At 39.9% G+C, this 26,274-nt stretch overlaps 1 protein-coding gene across 1 annotated transcript; it reads right to left on the bottom strand.

The window, feature by feature from the left end:
- Positions 1–656: 656 nt before the first annotated feature.
- LOC6598125 (voltage-dependent calcium channel type D subunit alpha-1) lies at positions 657–24,397 on the bottom strand. Its single transcript, XM_002023245.2, has 33 exons — positions 24,186–24,397; positions 22,991–23,738; positions 19,975–21,320; positions 19,637–19,856; positions 18,867–18,972; positions 18,477–18,616; positions 18,164–18,270; positions 17,487–17,639; positions 16,843–17,024; positions 16,265–16,784; positions 15,970–16,195; positions 15,700–15,910; positions 15,430–15,639; positions 15,249–15,367; positions 15,124–15,185; positions 14,036–14,153; positions 13,471–13,600; positions 13,137–13,303; positions 12,958–13,045; positions 12,247–12,354; positions 10,011–10,118; positions 9,002–9,054; positions 8,794–8,940; positions 8,255–8,726; positions 8,105–8,188; positions 7,980–8,042; positions 7,730–7,918; positions 7,418–7,666; positions 6,706–7,365; positions 6,145–6,608; positions 5,591–5,631; positions 1,979–2,109; positions 657–1,921 (listed from the first exon to the last, which is right to left on the bottom strand). The coding sequence occupies exons 1-33, from the start codon at positions 24,193–24,195 to the stop codon at positions 1,427–1,429; spliced, it is 8,127 nt and encodes a 2,708-aa protein (XP_002023281.2). The 5' UTR covers positions 24,196–24,397; the 3' UTR covers positions 657–1,426.
- Positions 24,398–26,274: the final 1,877 nt, after the last annotated feature.

The following is a 26,274-nucleotide window of genomic DNA, read 5'->3' as shown; positions in this document are numbered from 1 at the left end:
AGCTCGTCAATAAAATGTTAAAACTTCATGCTTCATGCTTATATGCTTCAGTGATAGGTAGAAGTTCACAGAGACATACTAAATCAATCATATTACTATATGAAGTGTCTCATAGACCCTCTTCCTGAAATTTCCTTAATTAATTGCTTTTTGCAGAGCTGCAAATAAATAGTTGATATTCCCTTATACCGACCAAACGGAGCTCCAATGAATTCCGAAGCCAGAGTATACAGAGTATACAAAAGAGTTCACCCAGCTCTTATGGTATTCAGTCCCGGAAAGGGAGACCCACTATCTTATCCCACTGTATATATGGCTGCCAACAAATGTTGGCAATATATTTCGAGCAATCCAGACTTATTTAATGCATGTGGGCTAGGGATCTATTGATGGTGTTAGCACAACCCAGTTATATGCTCGATGGCTGTACAATGGGTAGAATTATTCAGCCGCGAAGATTCGTGCTGGTTAAACTGTTTCAATTGTCTCTAATTTAAACTAATTTAAATAGTTTAAGTTATATTTGTGACGATTTCCCATATAAAATATTCTATTGTATCCCACGGTAACGAACACGAACACGGTAAGAAATCAATTATTTAATTTGCTCACATTTTTTTGTTGCTTTTATTTATAAAATTCAATCATAACAATTTAAATTCACTTTGTTTTTATTTTTGGGAACTGCGGTCTTAAGTTTCATTCATTTGAAAATTTTCTATTAAATTAATAAATCTCATAAATGTCTGTTAAATATGGTAAACAATACCATTTCGTATTTCTGGTCATGTTATTATTATGTATTCCGCAATTATTAAATACTTAAAAAATAAAATGCGTCTAAATAGAAATACATACACTGTCGTTCAGAGTACTCATATAAGAACAATACAATGGGCATTTATCGTATATCATTATGTTTCCATTGTTGGTGATTATATTAACTAATCAATTAAATTGTTTTTTTGGTTTCTCCCAATTGGTATTTAATTTGTTGCTAATTACAAGTTAGACCTTATCAGTTTCGGGGCTTTTTTTGGTTTTAGTTTTGGTTTTGTTTTCTAAAAAATATACATATTATTACCATATACACTACATGTTTTTCAGTTTAGCCGGTTTTTTGCGGCTCATTATAAGACGACAAGCCCACGATATCCGAGTACATGTGTACTTTATTAAAAGGCAAAAAACAATGCTATCATACATGTACAATTACAGTTGGTTTTGTTTCTTTTTACAAGTTTTACAAATTGGTTTGTGGGGCCGCTTCTCATTTGAGAGCAATTCCTTTTAAACAGTTCCCGAATCTATGACTAAATTGTTTTTTCTTGCTAAAAATTATACATACAAAAATTACAAATTCCATTTCACATTTTTAAAATTCCATGAAGAAGACATTTTTTATGTGTAGGCTACAATGTTTATGCTATGAGGAGAAGTTCTGATTCCCTGGTCCACGTTGTGGCGATTTCTGCTGCTGCTGGTTGGCTGCTGACATGTTTGGGCTATTTGTAGTTAAATTAATTGGGTTTTGGCCAAGCTGTGACTTGCCGTTGTTATTCGTGGTTGTTATTGTGGCCACACGTCTTAGACGATTGTCTGGTATCGGTGGTGACTGCAGAGTGCCGGAATATTGCTGGTGCTGGGGCGAGAGTGAGGACGGTCCACTGCCACTGCCGCCAAAGGCATTGCGTATGCTGCTGCCTCCAGCACCAACACCAGCAGCGCCACTTGCCGAACCACCGAAGATGCTTCCAGTGCTGCTGCCAATCAGACTCAGCGAATGCTCGTTGGAGAGTATCTGATGAGCGGCCAGATTCATTTCCTCCGGTGTCATGTCCAGAGCCTCTCGCATCTCCCGAGCAGCCGTGCCAACGAATTCGGAATCACAATATTTCCCCAGTCCCTCAGCGGCGAGTACCTGTGGAGAGTGGCGATCGTATTATCTCGGATATTTCCTCGTGGCACAAGTACTTACCCCTCCAATCAATGATTCGGCCAGGCCGTTCATTTCAGATGAAGTTGGTAAACGACGCTGATCGTAGGGACTAGCTGGGGTCGATTGGATCATGCGCTCGTGGCCAGGAATAGCACCATTGGGTGCGTAGACTAAATGAGCACATAACAAGAAAATTACGGAGAGAATTAAAAAAGTTTCGTTCCGAAATTGGTTGATTTTTCGGTATATACGTTTATGAAATTTATATTTTTACATAGCTTGATGATCGTTACTACTCCTGGTTAAGGATTCTAAAATTACTCCTTTGTGTGATAGCTATTCTAAATTTATCTTACCTTTATAGTGTTTTTCTACTATTTTTCTACTATTAGTATTTACATATTACAATCCGATTCTTCTCCTTTGTCACCAACTACCAAATAGACCATTCATGTAAAGTATCTAATATTCTTGAACCTGGATTCAACTTGACAGGCTAATAAATATATTGGCTAATAAAATAAATATATTGGCTAATGTATATCAGAAAAAGATCTTTCCTCAAGTTTTGTTCAAAGTAAAGAAAATTGTTAAGGAACTGCTTCTTGCTTGATGTTCTGCGTGGCATTCTTTTTCTTCGATTTTCATAAAATATTATATTTTTCCCTCTTTTTGACTAGTCTCTATCTAGTCAAGTCTTTGATCTTTCTCTTGTATCTATTTGCAGATTTTAACTTTAAAGTTTACTCATTACATGTCAACATCTGATCGTTTATTTGGAACTTCTAGCTTGAATATTTTTATGCTTGATTATACAATATATATTCTGATTCTGGTACCATATAACTTCAAAGTTGATATATTTCTTAGCATGATCATCAAGCTTATACAATACGACTATCTTAGCATCTATGAATATGTAGCACTACATTTAATGGTTGGTTAGGCAGCATTCTATAGTACATATATATACACGATATCCATACATCGTCATTCCTTTTTAATGAGCATTATAACTATGTTAGCTCTTTTAAGCAAAATATGGTAAAAAATAAAAGTTAGTTTAACGAAAGCAAGCAACAATCGCTATATATGTGTGTGTAGGCATAACGTAATACACTCCAGTTACAATATCACTAAGGCAAGGGGCTCTATGAACAAGGCAAGCGACGTATGTAAGCATATTTTGTGTGGATGTTTCTGTTTCGGTGTTTGAGTGTTCAGAATGTCTGTATGTATTTGATGGGCACTGGGATCAGTATCACTCGGGGCCTCCAAAATGACTTCTAATCCCACAAGGAAAAAAAAATGCGACGACAAGACAACATTGAAGGACAATATTAAATTTTGGAAGAGTATTTCTCACGGATATTGGCAAGTCAAGCTAATATAGGTATAATTTACGTTTAACAAAAATAATGGAGACAACGTTCAGATCTCGGCATGGGAATAACGATCTATGTAGTATTTGGTTGGGTTAGTATTGGGTAAATGTGGCTCATATCGCCGCAAGGCACACACATCAAACACACACTTTCGATATATACGAGTATGATTGGGCTAGATCGCGCCATGGCCAAGGCTTTGGAGTAGATGGGAACAACAACACGGCTTTGTTATATATATAAATATATTTATATATATAGAATATATAGACATCGATATCGGGCTTTGGTTTTTATGGTTTTTAATTACGTTCATTGTTGCTGTTGTTGTTGCGTGTTAAACGATTGTTGTAGTTGTTATCGTTGTTTCTGGTTGTTGTTGATGTAGGTTGTTGTTCTGGTTGGTTGTAGGTGTTACGAGTATATCATTAATCCACTCAGTTATCAGTTACCAGAGAACTCTCAGTTCGATCACACAAAATAACATATTCTTTACCGATAGGGGAATGCATCGTTACTGTTTCTCTCATTTCAAACATAACCAAAATAATATAGCAAAAATTCATTTTTAGGAACGATTCGCATGGGCTTATTTGAGCTGGGAAACCATTTGTGATTTGTTTTTTTTTTTTTTTTGTTTCGCTTCGAACTCTTCGGACACTCATCCAGCAAGTATATCGCAGTGTTCGAAGCTCAGCACTCGGTGGTTTTTAAACTCGAATCACTTATGCTATAATAAAGATTTTATAAGAAAGAGTTATACAAAAACGAATTACTTCAACGAACAGAATTAACTGAATTGATTGATAATGATAATTTTTCACGTTTTGTTCGTTTTGGTTTTTTGTTTTTGTCTTCATTTTGATCATGGCAATGGGTTTCGTTGAGTTAATTTGTTAATAAATTTCGCTGAATTTCTCAATCATATTCGTTAGTTTGTAATCAACAAAAGGAGCCACATACTATTCGGTTAAGTGTGTTAAACTTTTTAAAAGGATTAAATTTTAGTATTGAGAAGGTGTGTGGTGTTTGAAATTTAGGAGAGGAAATATTCGACTTCTTCAATTAATTTAAAGATTTATTTTTAAATACAGCTTCTTATTATTCTTATCTTCATATATTGATGACTTAAAATTTCCCTAAAGATAGTTCCTGAGTTGAAATAAAAAAGGTTTTGAACCTAAAATAAAATGTTTCATTTTAGCAAATAAATGTATAGGCTGTATTTCTAATGCTTCACTTTTTACCCACCGCAGGACAATGAATATCTATAAATTATATATAAATTATGAAGAGCCTCTGACAAAATCGTATGCTTCAGATACCCTTTTTAGTTGGCTCTATTATTCAATAAATATTCCATATTTGTGGCAAAATTACCTGTATGTGAGTGGGCCTGCAATTAAAACCAATTCTCGAATATATATGGTATATGCAAATGTGTTAAAATGTTGTCTTGTGTATTATTCTGGATCTTAGCTATGTTTTGTCCCAATTTACATTATGAGGAGCAGCGAAAGCGTTTCTACTTTTTATCTGTAAGAGTAAGCTGCGCCTACATATGTATGTGTAACTAAACTACAACTGTTTACTACGATCATTAATTTGTATATATATGTATATATAGGTCATACACAATGGCGCGTCTGCGTATAAATCTATTCATGTGTACTACAAGTGTTATGAGGAGACATTTCTCGATAGATTTTAATGCATTAGTTTTTTGTTTGCGATGAACAAACAGCCAAGAAAATACTTAGTACGAGCACACTGAAAACGAAACAGTTGCTTGGCAGTCTTTTCCGGTTATTTTATGATGTTGCATTTGATTGATATTATTTGTAACATTTTGCATGCCGCAGGCAGTAACAAATCTTAGAACTCAGTGGGCAAGAGACTGTACATAATTTGATTTGCAGTGTGTTATAATGGAATGCAGCTGCTACGAAATGGGCTATACAAAACTAAATTATGAATTACAAAATAATTAACGAGGAGTTCAAATAAATTTGTTTCTTCTTTGACTGTCTTTGTCGAATTTGTGGAGGGAAAAAGCAAAGAAACAAATTTTGTCGGAATTAATACCAGGATTTCGTCCAATGAATAGAGGGAAAAAGTATAAGAAAGAACACATTAACAAAAGGTGGGTTAATAAATTGTTGTGCAATTGAATTGTTGCTTTGTAGATGCTGCTGTGGTTCTTTGTTATGTTTTTTGGTTGTTTGATTTAATTTTATTATTGCAATTTGCAGCATTTTAGGCTTACCATTGTTATATGGATGCAATAAAATACCACGATTGCGGTTGCTGAAATTAATGTTCGGGGATTGAGTAAAAGTTTGGTTTATGTTCTTTTTTCTTTTCTTTTTTGTTCTCAATAAATGTAGTTTGTTTTTTGTTTTTTCCTTCTATGGTTCTTTAAATCCGCTAGTTTATACGTAACAATATGGATTTATCTGTAATTTGTGATTGCAGCTAGGTGTGCAACTAGATTGCAACTAAGTTTAAACTCTTTTTTTTTTGGTTGGGGCCAAGTAGTTGGACTTGGCTTGGCTCCTTTTGTCCATTACAAACTTTAAGGCACTCTTCACACTAGGTGACAAATAAAAATGCCACAAAAGAAAATAGATAAGTTCGATAAACGAAATGGTATGGATCAACCCACTAAACAGCAAGCCATAGTAACAAGAAGTATCGAACGGAGCTTCGTGTGTGTACGGGTACTTCGGCTAAGTGAAAACCAAAAGAGCAAACTCCAACATTGGCCTAAAGAACGCGCTGCCTCGACCGGGCAGGCGCAGGTGCTCCCCGCATACTTACTCATAAGAAATCGCATTGGCTTCGGGTGGCAGGGTGCCGGCCACTGTGGCCGCTCCCATGCCCATGCCTCCAGCTCCAGCTCCAGCTCCAGCTCCAGCCCCGTTCTTGGCCAGGGGCCGCATCGAGATACTCTCGCCGAAGGTGCGCAACTCTCCCCCACTGCTCGCGCCGTGCAGCTCGTCTTGGAGCTTTCCGGCGGCCGCCATGCGGGCTTGCATGATATTGCGTGTGATGTGGTTGACCCCGTCAGCCACGCTCCGGTTCAGGCTGTCGTACAGATAGTCCCCGCCGGATGGATCGGAGCCGAGCACCAAGGTGCTACCGCCCACGCCTACGGCCGCCGAAGCGGAGCCACCGATCGTCAGGGCTCCGTTGCTCTGCGAGGCCTTGGCACTGCGGCGGAAGGTTCCATTGCCATGTCGGCGAATAGAGGACCACACGCTGCCGAAAAGCGTGTGGTGGCGCTGCAAAAAAGGACATCGAAGAAGGTTAAATCTGATCTATTGATTGAGCTTGAGCTTCAAGTGAGTTATTACGGTATAATCCTTCGTAATGACTTACGCGATGCATTGGCTCAGGCTCTTCGGCCAGCTCATCCAGGTTGCCGGAGATGGCACGCTTCAGGGCAGGCGACACTTCGTGCAGGGTGCGCAGACCAGCCTGCAGAGTGACCGTATTGTTGTCTGGATGGCCCTCCTTGCCCTCCTGTTCTTTGCGCTTCTTGAAGCGCCGGAAGTAGTCCTGTATCAGATACGTGGCATAGAACTTGCCCACCGTCACCTCATCATCGTTGCCCGGCGGAGGAACCACCTGATCCAATAGCTTTGGATTTGTCCGCTTCCAGATCTGTTTGATGGTGGCTCGCAGCTCCGAATTGCAGTCATCGATGTTGCCCTCAGTCTTGATGCTTAACGAGGTGCGAACTACCGCAAAGAGGGTGGCGTTGAAGAGAACTGTGCCGTCAGAATTGAGGGGCATGTTCATGGACACCAGACGCTTGCAGGCCATGCGGTGTGGACAGAGCTTGCCAAAGCCCAGCGGCGGGGAGATCTTTCGCAGCAATGTGACAACATCAAGATGCTTGATCCGACCCTTGGCATCCGGATCGTACTCGCTCCATAGGCGAATGAACTCGTCCAAGTGATGGGGGCCCAGAATGGACCAATCTCGTGTGAGATAATCAAAGTTATCCATAATGACGGCCACGAACAGATTGATGATCTGCGAACCAAAGCAATCAGTCTGTTTCTGTAGAAATGCATACTCGTCTTACCAGGAATGAGCAGAGCACATAGAAGGATATGAAGTAGGGATAGGCTATGGATGAGCCGCATTGTTCTCCAGGCGTATCTGAGTTCATGTCACACTTAACGTCCGGCTGCGCCGAACAGGACATCATAATATCCTGCCAGGCCTCGCCAGTGGCCGAACGGAACAGCACGAGAACCGCCTGTTGAAACGTCTGGAAGTTGTTGTTGTGCGAAATGGAATTCCCACCATCCAAAGCAATTTTACCAAAAACCTGAGTCAAACAAATGCATAAGAAAGTGGAGAGAGTAACAGATTTCTTATTAAAGAGTCTCACCTGCATTCCCACAACCGCATAGATAAAGAAGAGCAGTACAATAAGCAGGGCTACGTAGGGCAGTGCTTGAAATGATTTAATGAAGGTCCAGAGCAACGTTCGAATACCTTCGCCTTTGCTGAGAAGCTTAACCAGGCGCATCACACGAAACAGGCGGAAGAAGTTGATGGAAATCAAATTGGAACCCGCCTGTAGTAATTATTCATTTGAAGATCTTTCGTATATTAAAGTAAAAGTAACCACCACTTACTGCCTTAGCCTTGGACTTACAACCCTCGACAATATCACAAGCCGCTTGAGAAGTGTCTTTGCTCTGTCAGGAAGTATAAAATTATCAAGTTCATTCCCTAGAAATTGTTTGCGGATCATACGAACCTTGATTTCGGAGTAAACGATATCGATGAAACTGCCCAAAACGATAATGAAATCAAAAACGTTCCACGCATCGCCGAAGTAATTCTACAAACACGCAATTTATAAAATTAGCTTTTTCGAAATATATACGTCCAATTCGATAATTCCTACTTTAAATCGAAAAGCGGCCAATTTGAAGACGAATTCCAGTGCAAAAACTGCAGTAAAGATCATGTTTAAGGCGTCCAAAAGTTCCGTATACCATAGTGGTTGATTATAGAATTTCATGGCCAGCGTGACGGTATTTATCATGATCAGTATAAATATGGTGTATTCAAACGACGAAGATGTCACGAACCACCAGACCTTATACTGTATCCCGTGCTTTGGTATATAGCGACGCACGGGTTTTGCCTTCAGTGCGAATTCTATACAATTACGCTGGTTCTTGTCCAGATCACAGTTCTTGTATTCCTGTTCACCCTCATTTTGGAAAGTGACAATAACGAAACCGACGAATATGTTCACCATAAAGAAGGCAATTATGATAATATAGATTATATAGTAGGCAGCTACAATGGGACGGAAATTGTGTATTGGACCGCCGTCTTCCTGATTCGAATCAATCGAGACATATAGTAGGCTGAAATGGCAAGATAGCAGAGAGGTTACACAAAATCCAGATTATAGCTTAAGTTCTCGAAACGCACCCAGGCCAACCCTCGAATGTGGATACAGTGAAGAGAGTCAACATTCCCTTGGCCACATCGTCGAAATGAAATCGATTGTTGGTCCATTCACGTTCCTTGAGACGCGGCTTGTGGACATCCCCATCGTCATAGACCAGATAAGTGCCACTGAAAGTATCTTGCATTGTGTTCATCTGATCTGAGCATACTGGGCTTCAGTAAGACTTACAAGCATTCCTCTTGCGTCATTTTGGAGCCATCAGAACATTTGAAAAATTTGCCCTAAATGATTGTTAAATGGGGGCAAATACGAATGGTTTGTGGGGGAGGCAGGGGAAGAGATTATAAAATATTAATAGACCAGCATGGAATACGGCAAAGTTATGAAAATATCTGAGGGTGAAGAAAGTCCAACTTGAAGTATTCTTCGGTTGAGCTTACTTTCCCAGAGATGACAAATATTACGACTGCTTTACGGTAGGGACTATCGACTAAAGCCTAGTTCAAATACGATATATTATGCAGCAATGTACGATAGACTATCTAGCTATCTATATACGATCAAATCAATGTACGCACGAGTATATACATTTACGAGGTGTTTTATTTGCAAACTCATTTACATACACTGCCCAAAATTATGGGGTGGACGATAACAGTATTATTTTCGTGGACGCACAATATTTACAGACAGGACATCAAGAAACATGTTGAAACTCGGGTTAAGTACATGGGAAAACATATATTGAAACAAGTACTATATTACATTGGGTTAGCAGGGCGCTAGCTAACGTAACTAGTAACTTTTGCTCTGGGATTAGTTTCGATAAGCAAGAACTGATAACTAGTAGCAAGCCTTGGTAAAATGGTAGAGTTTCTTTGGTTTACCAAATATGGAATGTTGCAAAGCGTTCGAGTCGGTAGTATTTTCTTTGAAGCTGAGAAGAGGGCGAAGAAAATTGACGTGGGCTTTGACATACAAAAAGGTTTAATATCTTTGACCTCTGCGTGAACATTGAGAATATTTACCTTTCAATCGAACACTACCCAGTAAACCCTAAACATAAATATCGAGATGGAAGAGTAAGTACGACAAAATTCAAAGCACACATTGATTAAGCAGCATTTCTGATAGTTTATTTATAGCTTTCCCTTTTCAAAAATAAAAGCGCACACTTAAAGCCGACTCTAGATACCCTCCACCACTGACTTTTCAAATATAATTCAAAAGAAATTACCTTAAAGAGTTGTACTCCAATAACCGCAAACATGAATTGCAACAAATATGTAACCAACATGATATTACCAATGGTTTTTATTGCGACTACCACGCACTTGACCACATACTGCAGAAGTAGTTTCAATTTTTTGTTTAGTGTAGGCCAAATGTTTAGATTTGTGTGTGGGGGAATTTTTGAAAGACGTGTATAATATAATTATTTTATTTCGTTTTTTTATTTATCAATTTAAGTTTGCGAGTGGCAGCATCAATAATAGGATTTTGTTGGGTGTATTTTGCGACCACATTTTTTAAAGGGAATCAAATGGTTTTGCATTATGTCAGTAATTAACAATGACATTTTTTTCGATTGGTTGGCAAAATTCAATTCAAATCAACCGAAGCACGTTTGAAGAGAGGAAAAAAGAAGAAAAATATGTATGTAATATAGAGGGATCAATTTGCGATGGAATTGGTTGGCTATAAAATCATTTATTTTGATCGATTGTACAACTAATACCAGGCTAAAAATATATACGAAGAGTGACAACGAAAAAGATTATAAAAAATAATACGAATATGAAAATAAATGAGTGTCCAAGCCACATATGCTTTTATATGTGAAAAAAGGAAATGTTGATGTAAGCAAAAATTCAAATAAAAATGTGTTAGTATCTATCTTGGGAATCTTTGGAATCCTTAATGAATCCATTATAATTGAAATTTTGAATTGTGGTGAATCGATACAGTATTTGCTTCAAATGTCGGATTAATTTTGAATCAAAAGATATTTGCACAAGAAATTATATTTATTTATATTCCAATTTGAGTGGACTTGAGGTACAGCGTACAACACTGAAAAAGATAGTGAAGCGGATGAAATCGCGATACAGTTTACAGTTTACTGTGGATTCATTTAGGTATTCCGGCTACCATGTTGAAGAGGCTGGTTACTAATGATGGTCCGGCCCTTGACGGACAGTTAATAGGTTTTTTACACAGGGGAACTTTTTTTTTCGGCCTTGATGCTAGGGTGCAAGGTTGGTTTGCTGTTTTGATGCTAGAGAATAAACCCAAAATAAACATGGTGCGCTCTTGCGTGAGATTTTGAAGGGTGTTGCGTGGGTGTGATGGTGCTTATGATCTTTATCGACATATTTATAGGTGTAAATACTAGTTGCTTTGTTGGATTTAGACGTTTACAAACGCGGAAAATGGGTGTGGAATATATATTAATTTTAAAAGTAGAGAAAGATATATGTGTAACTTGTTCTGTCATTCGTGTGAGTTGTGTTAGGATCGGTGTGATGGTTTGTACTCCTTCTTAAGAGCGTCGACAATATGAAACTCAGGTAAATTAAATCCCTCAAATACAATTCTATAATTTCACTAGTTGACTTTTACATCTGTTGACAAGTTGGTTGCTTCCTCTGCGGTCTTCGGGGATTATGCAGCGCATTAATAAGCAATACTGAAGATATTTGTAGTATTTACATTCACTTCTTGAATAATATTCATTACTTTAATTATTTTATCTATTAGTAAAAACGAAGTTTCTGTACAAAAATTAGTCAAAAACGTTGTAAACCATACAAAAAATGAACAATAAATTAAAACATAATTAGTCAATGCAAACTGAAAGGGAAAACTATTTTAGAACAACATTTGTATATATTTATTTGTTAGGATATTTTTTGTGTGCAATCACAAAATGACAAAATAACAGAAATTTATACAAATTTTTGTCTTAAACGTATCGACTAACTATGCCTATTCAAAACTTATGTGGGAATATTATTTGGATAATGTCTATTGTCTAGCTAAATTATCTTAAAAGTAAATCTCTAGAATTGTTTAAATTCTTTGAAGGCTTTGAACGTACAGAGGATCACATGCATCGACGTCAATGGCAGATTTATACAATAACTTTCTTAGAATATAGCTTGGAGTTTGTATATCTTAACCTGGTGCTTAATACCCTTGAAGAAAATTAGAAAATCTAGATATAGATATGTATCTAGATGCAGAGAAATAATTTAACTGAAGAATGGAATCTTCCCTTTTGTTTTGGAATGCCATTTTGCAGCACAGGGTGAAATACTTTCGAGGATAGTTACAAGGGTATTAAGAGCTTCGGCATGCCGCAGCTTGTTCTTTATATCCATCTTAAAACTCTTGATCCTTAGACTAATGGAAAACTAAAAAACAAATGCAGAAAAAGTTGAACTAAGTTGAACTTAAAGCGAAAATCATACCTTAAACAACTGGACTCCTATCACGGCAAACATGAATTGCAGTAGGCATGTGACGAGCACAATATTTCCGATAGTCTTAACTGCGACTATGACACACTGAACAACATGCTGTATGTGATACGACGATATATATAGTTGAATTATTAATTTATTGAATGTAGTACGTTATACTAATGGTGGATAAGGCTTAATTGCTTTTTTTTGCTTTTGATTTTGATTTTCTTCTGCGCGCACAGTTTCAATCGGGTTTTAGTACAAACAGTTATACATAGTTTTAACTATGCCCAAGCCACGCCCATACGCTTCTATTCCACGCCCATTTTCGTTAAGTGTTAAGAGCAATGCTCAAAGTCAAACAAAGTCAATTGTTTGCAGTGTATAATTCAATAATAAGAATCTTCAGCTTGCGTTTCGGTGCACCCTACACCCAGCATTTCAAGGTTTTTCGGTTGGTATTCGCATAGTCTAGAGATGATTGTGGACCCCCACCCTTTTTTGGGGTTATTTTATATGACTAAGATTTGTAAAAGCTGCTTATATGTTAAAAAATTAAAAATGTACGAGTATTTGTTGTGGAGTGGTTTCAAATCAAAATAATATTGCATGAACTAAAACCAAAAAAGTATAACAGTTTTAATTAAAGCATTTAATCGAGATTGAGAGAAAGTATGAGGAAGTATGAGTAGGACTTGAACTTGAATGGAGTCTTACCTTGAGACCTTTGGCACGATTAATGGCTCTGAGTGGCCTTAGAACACGGAGCACACGGAGAATTTTCACGACTGAGATCGCATTCGAACTGCAGTTGAAATCGATGTTATAGTTTATGTTCCAGAAGTAAAATTATATCACAACTACTGGGTGAGAGTAGTGTTTCGATTATTGTTTACCTGGAGACTAGGGATATCAATGAGACACAGACCACAAGTAAATCTAAAAGATTAAATGCGGATCTGCAAAAGGCTCCGTCGTGTAACACGAAGCCGTATGAAATCAATTTCAGAATCAGTTCTATTGTGAAAACTGCCGTGAAAAAATAATCAAATTTATTGAGTACCTGCAAAAACAAACGAACAGTGAAGGACATCGAATGAAAAGTGTTTCCAATATACGAGTACGCACAGAACAGTAACGCTCTCAACTCTAATTAAGCCTCAATCATAACTTACAGGAATCTTTTATCACTTGGAGTTTCTTTAATAGGTCGCTACGGGAGCTACTTACTTTGTTCAGGTCGTCGTTCGCCCTTAGGGGGTTCTCTGCGGCCAACATGGCTGAGGAGAACATGATGCAACATAGGATAATGTTGCCGAAATTGCTGTGGTTACAGAGCCAATGGCAGAAGACACGAAATCTGTGTGGGAACAATTGGATATACGTTTATCGTCGACTTTCATATGAGTGTCTAAGTTACAGATCAACAGAAACAAATAAAAAAAAATAACAAATCAAAACACACGGCATGCAGTTAGGGATCGCTAAAGACAAGTTTAGAAAACCAAATTATAATGCAAAGAGGCGACTAATCTATTCAAAATTCAACTACAAAAAGTAAGTTTCTTGGAACTAATACATCTTTGGCTTAAGTACTTGGGACAATACACAAAACGAGGTTAAGCAAAAGGAGAAATACACAACTATACATAGATAACTCAAGGACAGTTGCATACACACGCACACATGAAACATGTCACACGCACAGACACAAAAAACTGTACGAGTATCATCACTCGTGGGAATTCTTTTGAATTGACGTGGAAACTAAAACTAAAAAAATAATAATAAAAACCTGTTCGTTTGAGAGAAAAGAAAGAATGATGTGCCCGGTGGTATGGGCAGGATTTTGTTGGCCGTATTAACCTCAGACATACGACGTGGGCGTGCTGTAATCATGCCTTCTTCATCCACTATATATGCAATTAAAATTTTATCATATATTATGTATATATATGTATGCCAATTTGGAAAAAAATAATAAATACATATATGAGAATTTGGCAAGAGATCGGTAATAATTCTTATACTTTAAATCTAAGAACTTAGGCTACAAATACTAGTATCTTAATAATAAACTATAGTTGACGTCTTTTAAAAATATAACATATTCGAATAACATATTGAAGTAACATTTGTGGGCCAAAAATTATAGTTAGGAACAAAATATGAGAGTATTCGCCCTACATCGAAAAATGCCAAAAAAGAAAAAACAATATTTTTAATTAAAAAAGGGAACAAATTCCAGTTAACTGATAAGTTATATAAAGTACATATATATAGCTTTAAAATGCTTTACAGCTCGATGGTGGTTTGTAAATCGATTTTCAGTCACATGCAAACAACGAACTGCCGAATCAGAGTGCAAAATAATGCCAAATATTAAGGAAAAGTTCATAAACTTTAATCACAAGACAAATGAACTAAATCAAATCAAATCAAAGAGTGTGTGTAGCTGTTTAATTTCAATCAGTGATTGATTTACCTGTTTGTGTGGCTGAAAATGAAAAATGCACTACCACGCGGCATGGGCTTTTTAGTCTTCTTCATGCTGACTTCGGATAAACGTCGGGGTCGTGCAGTGACATGTGCTGATACTTCGGAATGGGAGTCTTTCGATTAATTATTGAGTGTGTGAAGGTGTTTGTTGTTTGTTGTTTTTTGTTTGTTTTTGTTCAGTGTAGTTTCCAAAAAAATGGCGGCAGAGGATGAGAGGCGTCGGCAGCAAAAGTTTCAAGGAATATTTTTGGTTCGGTTTCTTGTTAGTTTTCAGTAGATTTCTAGGCATAAGCTTAAAGTACTTAGATTCTGCTTTCAGACCATAAAGTAATCTTAGGCTAGTCTTAGTTGCGAATTGAAATGAATCTACGCTAGAGAACATACCTTCTTCCTCCTCCTCCTCGCACATTTCACGTACTTCATCATCTGAGAGTGTTTCGTGGTCCCTGGAGTACAAAACAAAGAAATGTCTTAATCAATTTGATCTATATGCTATTTGCTGCTCTCACATTTTATCTTCATCCATTTCGTTATGTTCCATATCTATATCAATGCTTAGATGCTCATCATCCTCGCCATCAATGGTCGGAGTGGGACTGTGGGATTTCTTCAGAGCTGGATCCTCATGCTAGCGGACAAGAACTCGGATTGTAATACGCCTGCGATTTGTAGATTGGATTGGATACATACAGGCTCCTCCTCTTTTTCCACCTCGGATAACGAGTCGGCATCGGCCAAATTATCAACAGCAATGGCCAAGAACACATTCAGCAAAATATAGTTACCGCATATAAACAAGATGATAAAGTAAACGCAGGCCAAGGCACCATAGGAGGAGACACCGCCGTAAGCATTAATGCCTACATACATCACGGCATTCCAATCCTCACCAGTCATGATCTGAAAGGATGTATTTTATGGATAATACACATCACTATATGAGGAGTTGGGAAGTCCTACCTGAAAGACTGTGAGCAGACTCTGCCAAAAGCAGTCGAAATTCATTCGATACTTCTCCTCTTTTCCATCAAAATTAAATTTACCGCCAAAAACTTGCATGCCAAGCAATGCAAATATCACAATAAACAGGAAGAGCAGTAACAGGAGCGAAGCAATTGATTGTATCGAGTTCAATAAGGAAGCAACGAGATTTGATAGAGACCGCCAGTATCTACGAAGAGATCAAACGTTGTAACGTATATAAAGATAATGGGAATCGCATCAACTGACTTGGTTACTTTAAAGACACGCAGGAGACGGACACAACGCAGCACGGACACGCCCAAAGGTGGCATCATTCCCGTGTTTGTAAGCAGGGTCTCCGAAATGCTGCCAATCACCACAAAGCAGTCGAAGCGATTGAACAGCGAAACGAAGTAGCCCTGAAATCCCAGACTGTACATTTTCAGTAGCATTTCGCAGGTGAAGAGGCCAATGAAGACAACGTTTGTGTACTCTGAAAGGAAAAAGAGTTATGTTCAGTTTTGATCTGTACGAGTTTAAAGAAGACCGATGTTGAGACCACCTTGAAAGTTGTCCAACCAATCCATTTGCTGATAATGCTCCGTGGCCAGGACGCCAGTGTTGAGGAACACCAGGACAATGATTAGCCAATAGAAGGCTTGAGATTTGACGGCTTTGCGACAGGCCCGACGCATTCGTCTGTTGACACGGTCGAAGTCCTTTTTCATTTTGCGCCATCGGGACTCAGTCATCTGGACTTCGGGCATTTCCTCTCCCAGATTCTCAGTGGAATCCATTTCGTTCGCCTGCTTCACCTTGCCATCGGCTATAAGGCCGCCCACAGCATCGGGCTCGATATCCTCGGCCTGGGTGATCCAGTCGAGGTAGCCACGAAGATCCTCCTCGATCTGCTGCTTCTCGCGTAGCTTTTGGAAGTCACCGCGGTTCTTGGCCTTGTTACGCTCCTTGGAGAACTCACCAGACAACACACCAAGAATCAGGTTCATCACAAAGAACGCACCCAGAATGACCATGGAAATGAAGTACATCCACTGCCAGTCGCTGCCCATGGAGTCTTGGATCTGTGGAATATTTATTACCCATGTACACGAGGAATTGATAGATAAAGCATGCACTTACGCTGTAGAGAACATCAGTCCAACCCTCGAGGGTGACGCACTGGAACACCGTCAACATGGCCAGACCAAAGTTGTCAAAATTGGTAATGCCCTGGTTGGGTCCGTCCCAGCCACCGTAGCACTTCATGCCCTCCGGACACGTATAGCCCACTCCGCAGGGCCGTATTTCCTCCTCGTATTCACCTAGATTCCGTTTTGGATCCGTTCGGATTGATTGTTTAGGTTTTATGCATTAGCGATTGAATGGAATGGAATGGAATGGAATGAAATGGGATGAAAGGGTCTCTGAAGTGCCATTAGGTTTTCTTGTGGTGGGTGTGTTTGTGGCGGAATATGCCGCATCTTTGGCATACTTATATTTGTCCCAAACATTTAAAAACTTCAATAGCTCTTTTAGCTGGTAGATCAGTCAGGAGCAGGTGAATGGAGTTCTTTTAAAGTTTATCTCTGACTTTTGAGTGTGGGTGTAATTGTGGAATGGAATATCTGGACTGCCCTGGGATTCCTTTGAAGACTAATCTTCCAGTAATAGAGCTTTTGGACGTTGATTTTGTAATGCGACATATCTGGTAGCATTCAAGACAATTGAATGATATTCGTACAACGTATAAACATCGTACGATTCGATGACTCGATTCTTCTTACCTGTGATCTCATCGCGACACGCCTTGTGCAATTTACCGGAGAACAACTCGAGGCCAATGATCGCGTAGATTATTATCACGAATATGACCAGGAGTGCAATGTGAAACAGGGGCACCATGGCCTTCAAAATTGAATTTAGCACAACCTGCAGACCTGTAGAATAGCGTTATGAATGGCCAATATTCGTTTTGATGGTTAGCATGCTCCTTAGTTTGATTAGCGATTTTTCAAAAATTTAGTGCAAACACAGAGGTTGAAAACGCGGCACAGAAATTGCGCTTTCGAATATCAAATTTCGAACTCCGAAGGATAATGGTACAACACTAGCTGTGTTGATTGATTAACAACAGATAAACTTCTTCCGGACTCAGTATGAACTATCGGAGATATTGACAGTAATACTTATTTGTGCTGTGCACAATGGGTTAACGGAACATTTTCAGATGATCTAACTGAAGAAAAAGCTAATTGAAGTACAAGAGTATGGTCTGAATGAATGGTCTGTTTGTACATAGTTTGAACTATATAAAATTGTCCCAATCTTCTTCAATATCTTCCATCTGTGCTGCATTTTAACTACGAATCGCTCCGTAGTTTCTCGCAAAGCGATCCTACTAGGCCGGTGAATTTGTGATTTTAATTTGAGCTTATTCTGGGCAGGTGCATTCAGCTCTTACTTGGTACACCCGATACGAGTCGCAACGGACGCAGCACACGAAAGGCACGCAATGCCTTCACGTCGAAGGCATCCTTCATCAAATGGGAGAGTGCCGTACTTATCGCTCTGTAAAAATGTGGGGCATACAAAGTTCATACGTGTCTCAGTTTTGGATTGACTTTTGTTGGTAATTTTGATTATTGTTTTTTGGTTTTTCTAATTGGCTCGATTTTGATTAAATTGGATATAAGGTAACATAGAAAATGGTTAAAACGAGGCCAGAGGGGGCCTAGGCGCTCTGCGCTTTTAACTGGAATATTTTGTATGCTTACCCTATAACTACAATTGTAAAATCTAATAAATTCCATCCATTTCTTAGATATGCACCATTATGTAACATAAAACCATATGCTACAATTTTCATAACACATTCCGCTGTGAATATAACTAGGAATACATATTCAACTTTTTCCTGTTATTGTGTTTTGTGAGTTTTGTTCGTGGTTTTGTTTGGGACGTACGGATGGGGGATTCGGAGTTGGTGGTATTCGGGGAATCGGGTTTTCGTATTGTTCAGTTCATTGGATATGTGATTTGGATGCATGAGGTGGATATAAAAGATACGTGAAAGAAATGCATATTGATTAAAATTCCGTAACATTGTATATATAAATAGAACATAAATATCTGTGCCATTGGAATCAGCCAATGGAACTACTCACCAAGGTTTGATTCGTCACATTCGAATCGCTGCCCGGATAAGGCGTGTAAACGGCCAAGGCAACACAGTTGGCAAAAATTGTTAACAAAATAAGGAACTCAAATGGTCTAGCGAGGCGGAGTTGAGGAAAGTCAGCCGGAATATCTGTTACTTGTATTTACGAACTAGTTCAAAGTAATATGCGAGGAACGGACAATACTCTTAACTTGAAGGGCAACTCTGCTTCTGTCTACAAGCTTCCGTCAGTTGACTTCTGTTAAAATTTGAAGAAACTGCGTCATTTAGTTAGTGTCTAACAGCCATTGAAAGTAGAAAAATATGCACGTTATGGTTTAAATGTTGGATAATAAAGCTTTTCGTAAAGTGAATTCCGCGTTTGCTCACAGTCGACCACAATGCAAGGGTGCACACATGTGCAGATTCCATGACAAAAATCCATTACTTAGGCATTGAACTTCTCCCTCACCCGCCCTATTCTCCGGACCTAGCACCGAGTGACTGTTTCTTGTTTCTAGTCCTTGAGAAACGACAAAGCGGACAAAGATTTTATTGGACAAAGTAAAAAGAGACTATGTTGAAAAATCCAAAAACCTGTGTTTCAGCCGTAAAGTCCCAGTCTTGAACATTGAACAACCCTCGTATGTATGTCGTAAATAATCGGCCGTGCAAGAACCACGATACCCCACTGCTAGATCTGTTTCTCTACAACTTATTCTTGAGCTGGTTTATGAGAACGTTTTTAAAAAGGGGTTGTCGGTTATAAAAGGATACTTCCACTCTACAATGCGTATGCACATGGCTCGCAGTGGATTCTTCAGGCTGAGGCAGAAGAGCGCTCTCTGCGGCCGATCTGGCTGCGGCTTGCCACGGCGCTGTGGCCTTTTCTGGCCGGCTGCAGCGGCATTAGCTTTTTGGCCACCAGCGCCGCTGGGTCCGATTGTTGTGCCGTTCATGGTTTCCGGAATGTTTGCAATGCCCATGGCGTCAATGCCTGCCGGAATGAAGGTTCGGATTTATATTTATGTATGTTGTTCACATAAGTAGTTCGGACAAATTATGCCAAAGGTATTAGCAGCTCATGGCAGATTGTTAGTTAAGCAAAGACTCACCCATAATGGTGTTGCCGCCTCCGAGATCCGTGTCGGCGCCATCGTACCTCGCCGAGAGAGAGGCATCGCCGCCGCCGGCGGCTCCGCCATTGCCGTTCGGCGTGTAGCCGCCACCGGAAGCGCCACGCTCAAAGTCCATGATATTGAAGAATTTGCCGGCACCGCCTCCGAAATTGTCAATCAGCTCTGCTGAGCTGGAATAGAATGGGGAGAAGGCCTGGGTGTCGTCCTCCTCCTCCTCGTAGTACTCGTCGACGTCGTCGTCGTCCTCGTCACCTTCAATTTCGCCGTCCCGCTCTTCGTCGTCGTCGTCGTTATGGTGGTGCTGCCGCTGTGCCAGCTGCTCCTGCTCGTCAATATCAATGGTTGTGCCCTCTGGCTCGTCTTCGTCCTCCTCTTCGTCCTCGTAGAACTGTCCTTCTTCAGCGTCGTCGTCCTCCTCGGTGATCCTACATGTCCTCCTGATGGAGGGCCGGTTGCGCGTATTTTTCCTTACAACCACGTCGGCATTGTCATCCACTTCGCCGACATCCTCGAGTGAATCATTGTTGCCACTAGCCCGCACGATCCGCACACCGTCATCTGCATCCTGGCGGCGCTCGCTAAAGCTCTCACAGTCAGTGTTGGTGTTTCCTCCGGCTCCGCCCAAGGACTGGTCCTGGTCCTCCTTGGCTGCGGCAACAGCCGCGACAATTGCCGCTGTTCGAAGAGTCTGCGAGCTGAGATCCGGATTGTTGGGATCGTCGTCGTCGTCGTCCTCCTGGCAGTCGTCGTCCCCAATGAAACTGCTAACGTCCCCGACCCCAAAGCCGTGCAACGTGCTGTTATCTCCGGTGATGTCGCAGTTGCAGCTATTGCTGCTACTGCTGTCCCCTCCAACGGCGCTGTAGCTGCTGTCCTCGTCCCGGCCACCGCTGCTAAAGCTGCTGTTTGTGCTGCCCGCACTTGTTACACTATTCTGCGGCTGTTGCTGCCACGCAGATGCCGACGCTGCCGCCGATTGAGCTGCCGCAACAAGAGCCTCCTCCGGCGTCAGCCGCTGACTGCTTCCTCCTGGGGCACTGGCGCCTCCTCCAGCCCCTGCGCAGGATGCACAACTTGACTTCCGTCGCTTGCTGCCGTTCGCCGAGGCACTGCCCCCCTGATTTGGTCCCGATCCGCCGGCTGCCTCCCCGTTCCCGTTCCCGTTGCCGTTTTTGTGGCGGCGCTGCTTAAAGTCGAGTTTGTAGGTGCTATTGTTGACTATTTGGCTGGTGACTGTGCTGAGCGCGAGTTCGGTGTTGCTTGGTCTCTTATTGGTGCTGCTTGGCTGGCTGGAGTCGTCAGGGACCTCAAGCGGACTGCAACTGTGGGTAGGAAGTAAAGTATTAGAGCTCGTCGACAAACAAAATACTTCTCATATACATTTGGATGCACTTGCCATTAACTACTTAATTCTAAAATAAGGAAAATGATTTTGTTCATGGACTACAAAAATTATTTTGTTTCATCAAACCGGAGAAGACCCAGAACATTGGAGATATTGTACCCATCATTGGTACATTATAGCAACTGAAGCTTCTATTTATCCCATCAAAAATTCCAAAAGTGAGAACTAATAATAAATGAAATAAAAATTGATCATAGTAACAGTGGGAGAAGTCCGATTTTGTAGCTATCAAAGGGAAGGGGACAATGGAAAATTTAAAACAACTTGAATACAAATTATTGACCCGAAATTAGATTATCGAATTATTTTTTTTGCGGATAAATAAGTAGTAGCGATATTTAGGTTTTAGGTGTATATAAATGTTCATAATCTTATGACTAATCCACATACCACACAAGGACAAATATAATAGCTGTTTCCATACCACATCTCTCCTTTCCTTCACAAAAACGAAGTACCATTCGGCCGTTTATCTCGCTCAATCCGCCAGAAGGCGCCACTAGATGAGCAAGAGTGAGAGATTGAGAGCGCATGGCATGAGAGTCCGCTAACGGAAATTTGTTTATGGTTGCACTAGTTCTTATAGCCGCTGAGAACCAGGAGGTAAAAAAAAGGGACGGACAAAAAGGTTCCTAGCTTTATGGAACCGGCTATTCGTGATACGGAAATGCTTCAGTCTTGCTTTACATTTATTTACTCGAATATACCTAATATAATTAAGTATGTACATAAATATCCCTATAATTGTTGATTACTGTATAAATCAACTAAGGCTGTTGGCGACATCTATTGATCTTGATCAGCGATCAATGGTGGATTTTTCACGATAGTTCTGGTGAATGCTCATGATTAATGATTATGAGGCATAAATTCATGGATCGAATTGGCAGATGTGGAGCGTACAAATAGTACGATTCATTTTCTTGACGCATGATGACTTGCTGTTGGCTTGTATCGAAAGCTGACATATCGCAAAAATGGACAATAAAAATACAAAAAAAAAAAAACAAAAATCCTGAATTTAGCTTGAGTTTCGCGAATATACACATGTACGTGCTAGTGATTGTATTAACTATTCTCACTGCGAATTCACTGAGACTTTTGACCATTTACAATATTCTCGGCATGCTCTTGAGCTTCTTTAAAAAATTATATTTATTTATATGTTAAAGATGGTCCCGAGAAACTATGCATGTCACATATTAAATCTGTGAAGGTCTGTGAAATTAAAACGCATCATGAAATTAAAATTATGTGCGTAATAACGTATCTCAAAATAAAAAACACCTTCTGAAAATTGGAATACATACTATTAGGATGATGCCAAGAAAACGCTTTAAACTAGTCATGCGAATACATTCCCAAAACAAAAGGCCATATACGGACACACTTAGGAGCACATCATTGGAGTGAGCACAGGGTATACGACAGCGATGTACAACACAGAGTTACGATAGCTATACGATAGTTGTGGGTCTTGATCTAACTTACTATGCCCTAGAACGCCTAGATGGTTCCAAATAATCAAACTCTTGCAATGCATTGTAAATGAATTTCTTTTCGTGCTCCCGCTGGAGTTGCATATACCTTTGTTGCAGGACCGAAGGCGTGCCTGCTCCCGATGGCGACGTTCCGGCTGGAGACGCTCCTGCTGATGTTGTCTTGATGGGCACAGGCAGCGTTATCGTCGGCGAGCGATGCTGATGATGATGATCGGGCTTCACAATAACCACCTCCAAGTCACTTTTGGCTGCTGCCGACTTGCGATTATATTTCCGACTGCCTCGCGTCGGCGTCTCGGCCTTCAGATATCGCCTTGAGGTGGCCGGAGAAGTTGGTGACGGCTTCCTCTCAATAACCAAGGTGTTATCATCGTAGGCTATGCAGTTAACTAGCTCTCCGCCACCCATCACGTTTGTAGCCGTTGTGGCCGTTGCCGTTGTCGTCGACGATGTGGCCTCATCTCGTTGGTCATAAAGCTTTGCCTCCTTTTGTCTCTGGAACTGCAACTGTCGTCGTCGTTGGGAGGATGATGTAGACGTAGTTCTCGAGCTTGTGGTGGGCTCGATTGTAGTCGGAGGCTGTTGGTTCTTGGTAGGGCATGATTCATCGATGACGACAACACTGACTGGCGTTGAATCTTTGCTTGCTTCCCTACCCTTGTCCTTAGATTTATCCCTATCCTTATCGTTATCTTTATTGTATTTATGATTTAGCTTATTATTTGAACTAGAACTATCCAAGGCATCGTATTTGTTAATTGGTTGCTGTTGCTGTTGCGGCTGCGTCTGCGTCTGCTGTTGCTGTGTCAGTGAGGCATGCTCCTTATAATCTCCTTATGGATTTTGATGGTTTTCGTTGAAGGGAGATGAGGTGTGTAAAGGATAGTTTATTAGTAAAGCAATATCAATATTTGATGAGAGTTATAAAGATGACTGGGGTTCTGTTCAAATCGATTGATTAGAATTAAAGTAATGTATGAAAAAGATTAAATATTTATCATTTAAATATTATCATTTAAATGATACACAGAATATTGTTCTTAGATTAAATATATTCAAAATCATGACTCATATTCAAAGAGCTTTCAGTGTAAATTTCGTTTAACAGTTTGTTTTGAAGTTTTGTATCGCATTTAGTGAACAGCAAGTAATTGAATTCTAATACCAATCGATCAAAAAAAAACTTGCTCAATTAAGCGCATGATGAATGATGATGGAAATCAACGTAATTGATGTTATTATTTGGCGGTGGGAGGGCAGTGTTCGTGTTCTGGTAGTACCTGTATTCATATTTGAAGTTTCCTTCAGGCGCTCAATATGGATTTGGCTTTCATTCAAAATGCACTTCGAAGAACTATTGTGGTCTAGAAACGTGTTGGCCAAGTGCCGGAATGCGGTCAGCAAGAGAGCCACAACGAGGGTATCAACAGGTGTGTTTGGTCTCAGACACAGATACAAGCACGCACTAATACACAGCTAAGCACTCTCTCACACTTTCAGAGACTCTCAGACACATTTATACTGAGGACAGCTTTTAGAGTTGTTTGGCAAAAGAAAATGTTTCGCCATTAAATTGCAGAATTTTGACGGTGGTGCTTAATTAATTTTTGTAAGTTTTATTGGTTAACGTATTTGGACGAGTTTAAAGCGACGGTTTGTAAAATTTGGCATTTATGAAAGTCTGCGGTTGAGGGTTAGTTGTTGACCTATGGATTTTATTATATGGGTATTATTAGGCTTCGAATAGGTTTTCACTGTATCGGTTGCTTGAAGCACATTTTATTGGATTTCGTTTAATTCCAGTTGAGTGAGCAGACAACGAATTTCCATTAGTATTGATAGCTTATCAGTCATTGGGGTTTCGCTATATATAAACCCTTGACACACATACACAGGGACCATATATGTGAGTGTCGTGTGCGTATGTGTGTGTGTGTGTGTGTGTGGGTGAGCAGGCACCAAAACAAAAACCCACGCAATGTTTACATTTTCCTTTCGAGTTATTGTGGCATGCAACTGTCAGATGGGCAGTCATCTCTCAGAGAATGAGAGCCACTCTCTCTCTAATCAGCACGTCTCTCTGTAAAGCTCTCTCCCAGTGCAGGAAAGCTTTTTTGCCTTTGCAGCAAACAAAATAAAAGTTTCGCCAAAGTGTCACAAAAGCATTTAAATATATATTTTTCCCTTCCTGAGTGGGGCACTGGGGAATGCGAGTACGCACTCGTCACTGATTAATATGGGTAAATGGTACACATTAGACGGCTGAAAGATGGTCAGAAGGCTGGTTCTGTTATAGGTCTGGACTATAAGAAAAAAAAGTCATCCACGGGAATGAGGTCAAGAGCGCGCGCGTTTGGCACTAGAACTAATTTGCTCATTAGCTTTTGATGGCCCGCCTGGGAAATGCTTTAAGCATACTTTTGTGAGTCGCCTCTTTGTTGGCTACTCCAAAAATGACTCTGTCTCGTTTGAAGAAGTTGGGGGCCAGCAGGGGCATGTGCTGACCGATTGACCTACCCAGTCATATGTAATACCCTACACACACACTTTCCACACACAAAGATATATGGATATCAGACAACACACATGAGGAAAATTCACACATGTGTGAAAACTTTTAAAGACGCAATGCGAAGAAAAGGGAAACCACTTTTCCACATGCTTCAGGTGCTTCCATTTCACTGCTTCACTTTGCAATTTACCCACAATTATCACTGGACACTACACCTTCCGTTTTGTGGTATACATTTGTTGGATTTTCTTTTCTTTTCTGTATTGTATTTTAGTATTTTCCTCATACGCGACCAACAGCAACGTGAACGAGTTTAAGGAATCAGCCACAAAAGCACACTGTGCAGGAATCGTTAGCTTTTCACAGAGGCAACCATGAATGTGTTGACATTTGCCAGAGCTTTTAAGAAAAGCTTACGTTCCCGATTTTGGTGGCTTATCGATTGATTAGGGTTGTTGAAAGTTGGTTGTAAAATCGGATAGGGTCTTTGTTGTCTGTGGAAGCTGTTGGAGATAAGTGTAGCCATGCATGAATTGATTCCGATGGAATCCATATTGAGTTAAAGTCTTGTCTTTCCTTGCGGCTAAGAACTACTTTCCAAGTTCTTTCCAAGTCGAGTAATGCGAAATTTGTTTTAAATAGCCCCAGTTGCTAGCTCTTGACATGGACATTCTTAGGGAATGTTTGAAAAATATTTAAAAATAATTAAAAATAATATAATAAATAAATAAATAATAATAAATAATAAAATGAATATAAGTGAATTCTTTTAGTCAATTAAGTGTTAATAAATATCGCATTTGTACCGTAAAATTAAATCACTGAATTATAAAAGGCGTATTCAGTGAATGTGGATT

This window comes from Drosophila persimilis, unplaced genomic scaffold (genome assembly GCF_003286085.1).
Source record: "Drosophila persimilis strain 14011-0111.01,24,50 unplaced genomic scaffold, DperRS2 tig00000124-arrow-pilon, whole genome shotgun sequence".
In the NCBI taxonomy this organism is placed as follows: domain Eukaryota; kingdom Metazoa; phylum Arthropoda; class Insecta; order Diptera; family Drosophilidae; genus Drosophila; species Drosophila persimilis.
The sequence above is the reverse complement of the archived record's forward strand: the minus strand, read 5'-3'. Positions and strand labels throughout refer to the sequence as shown.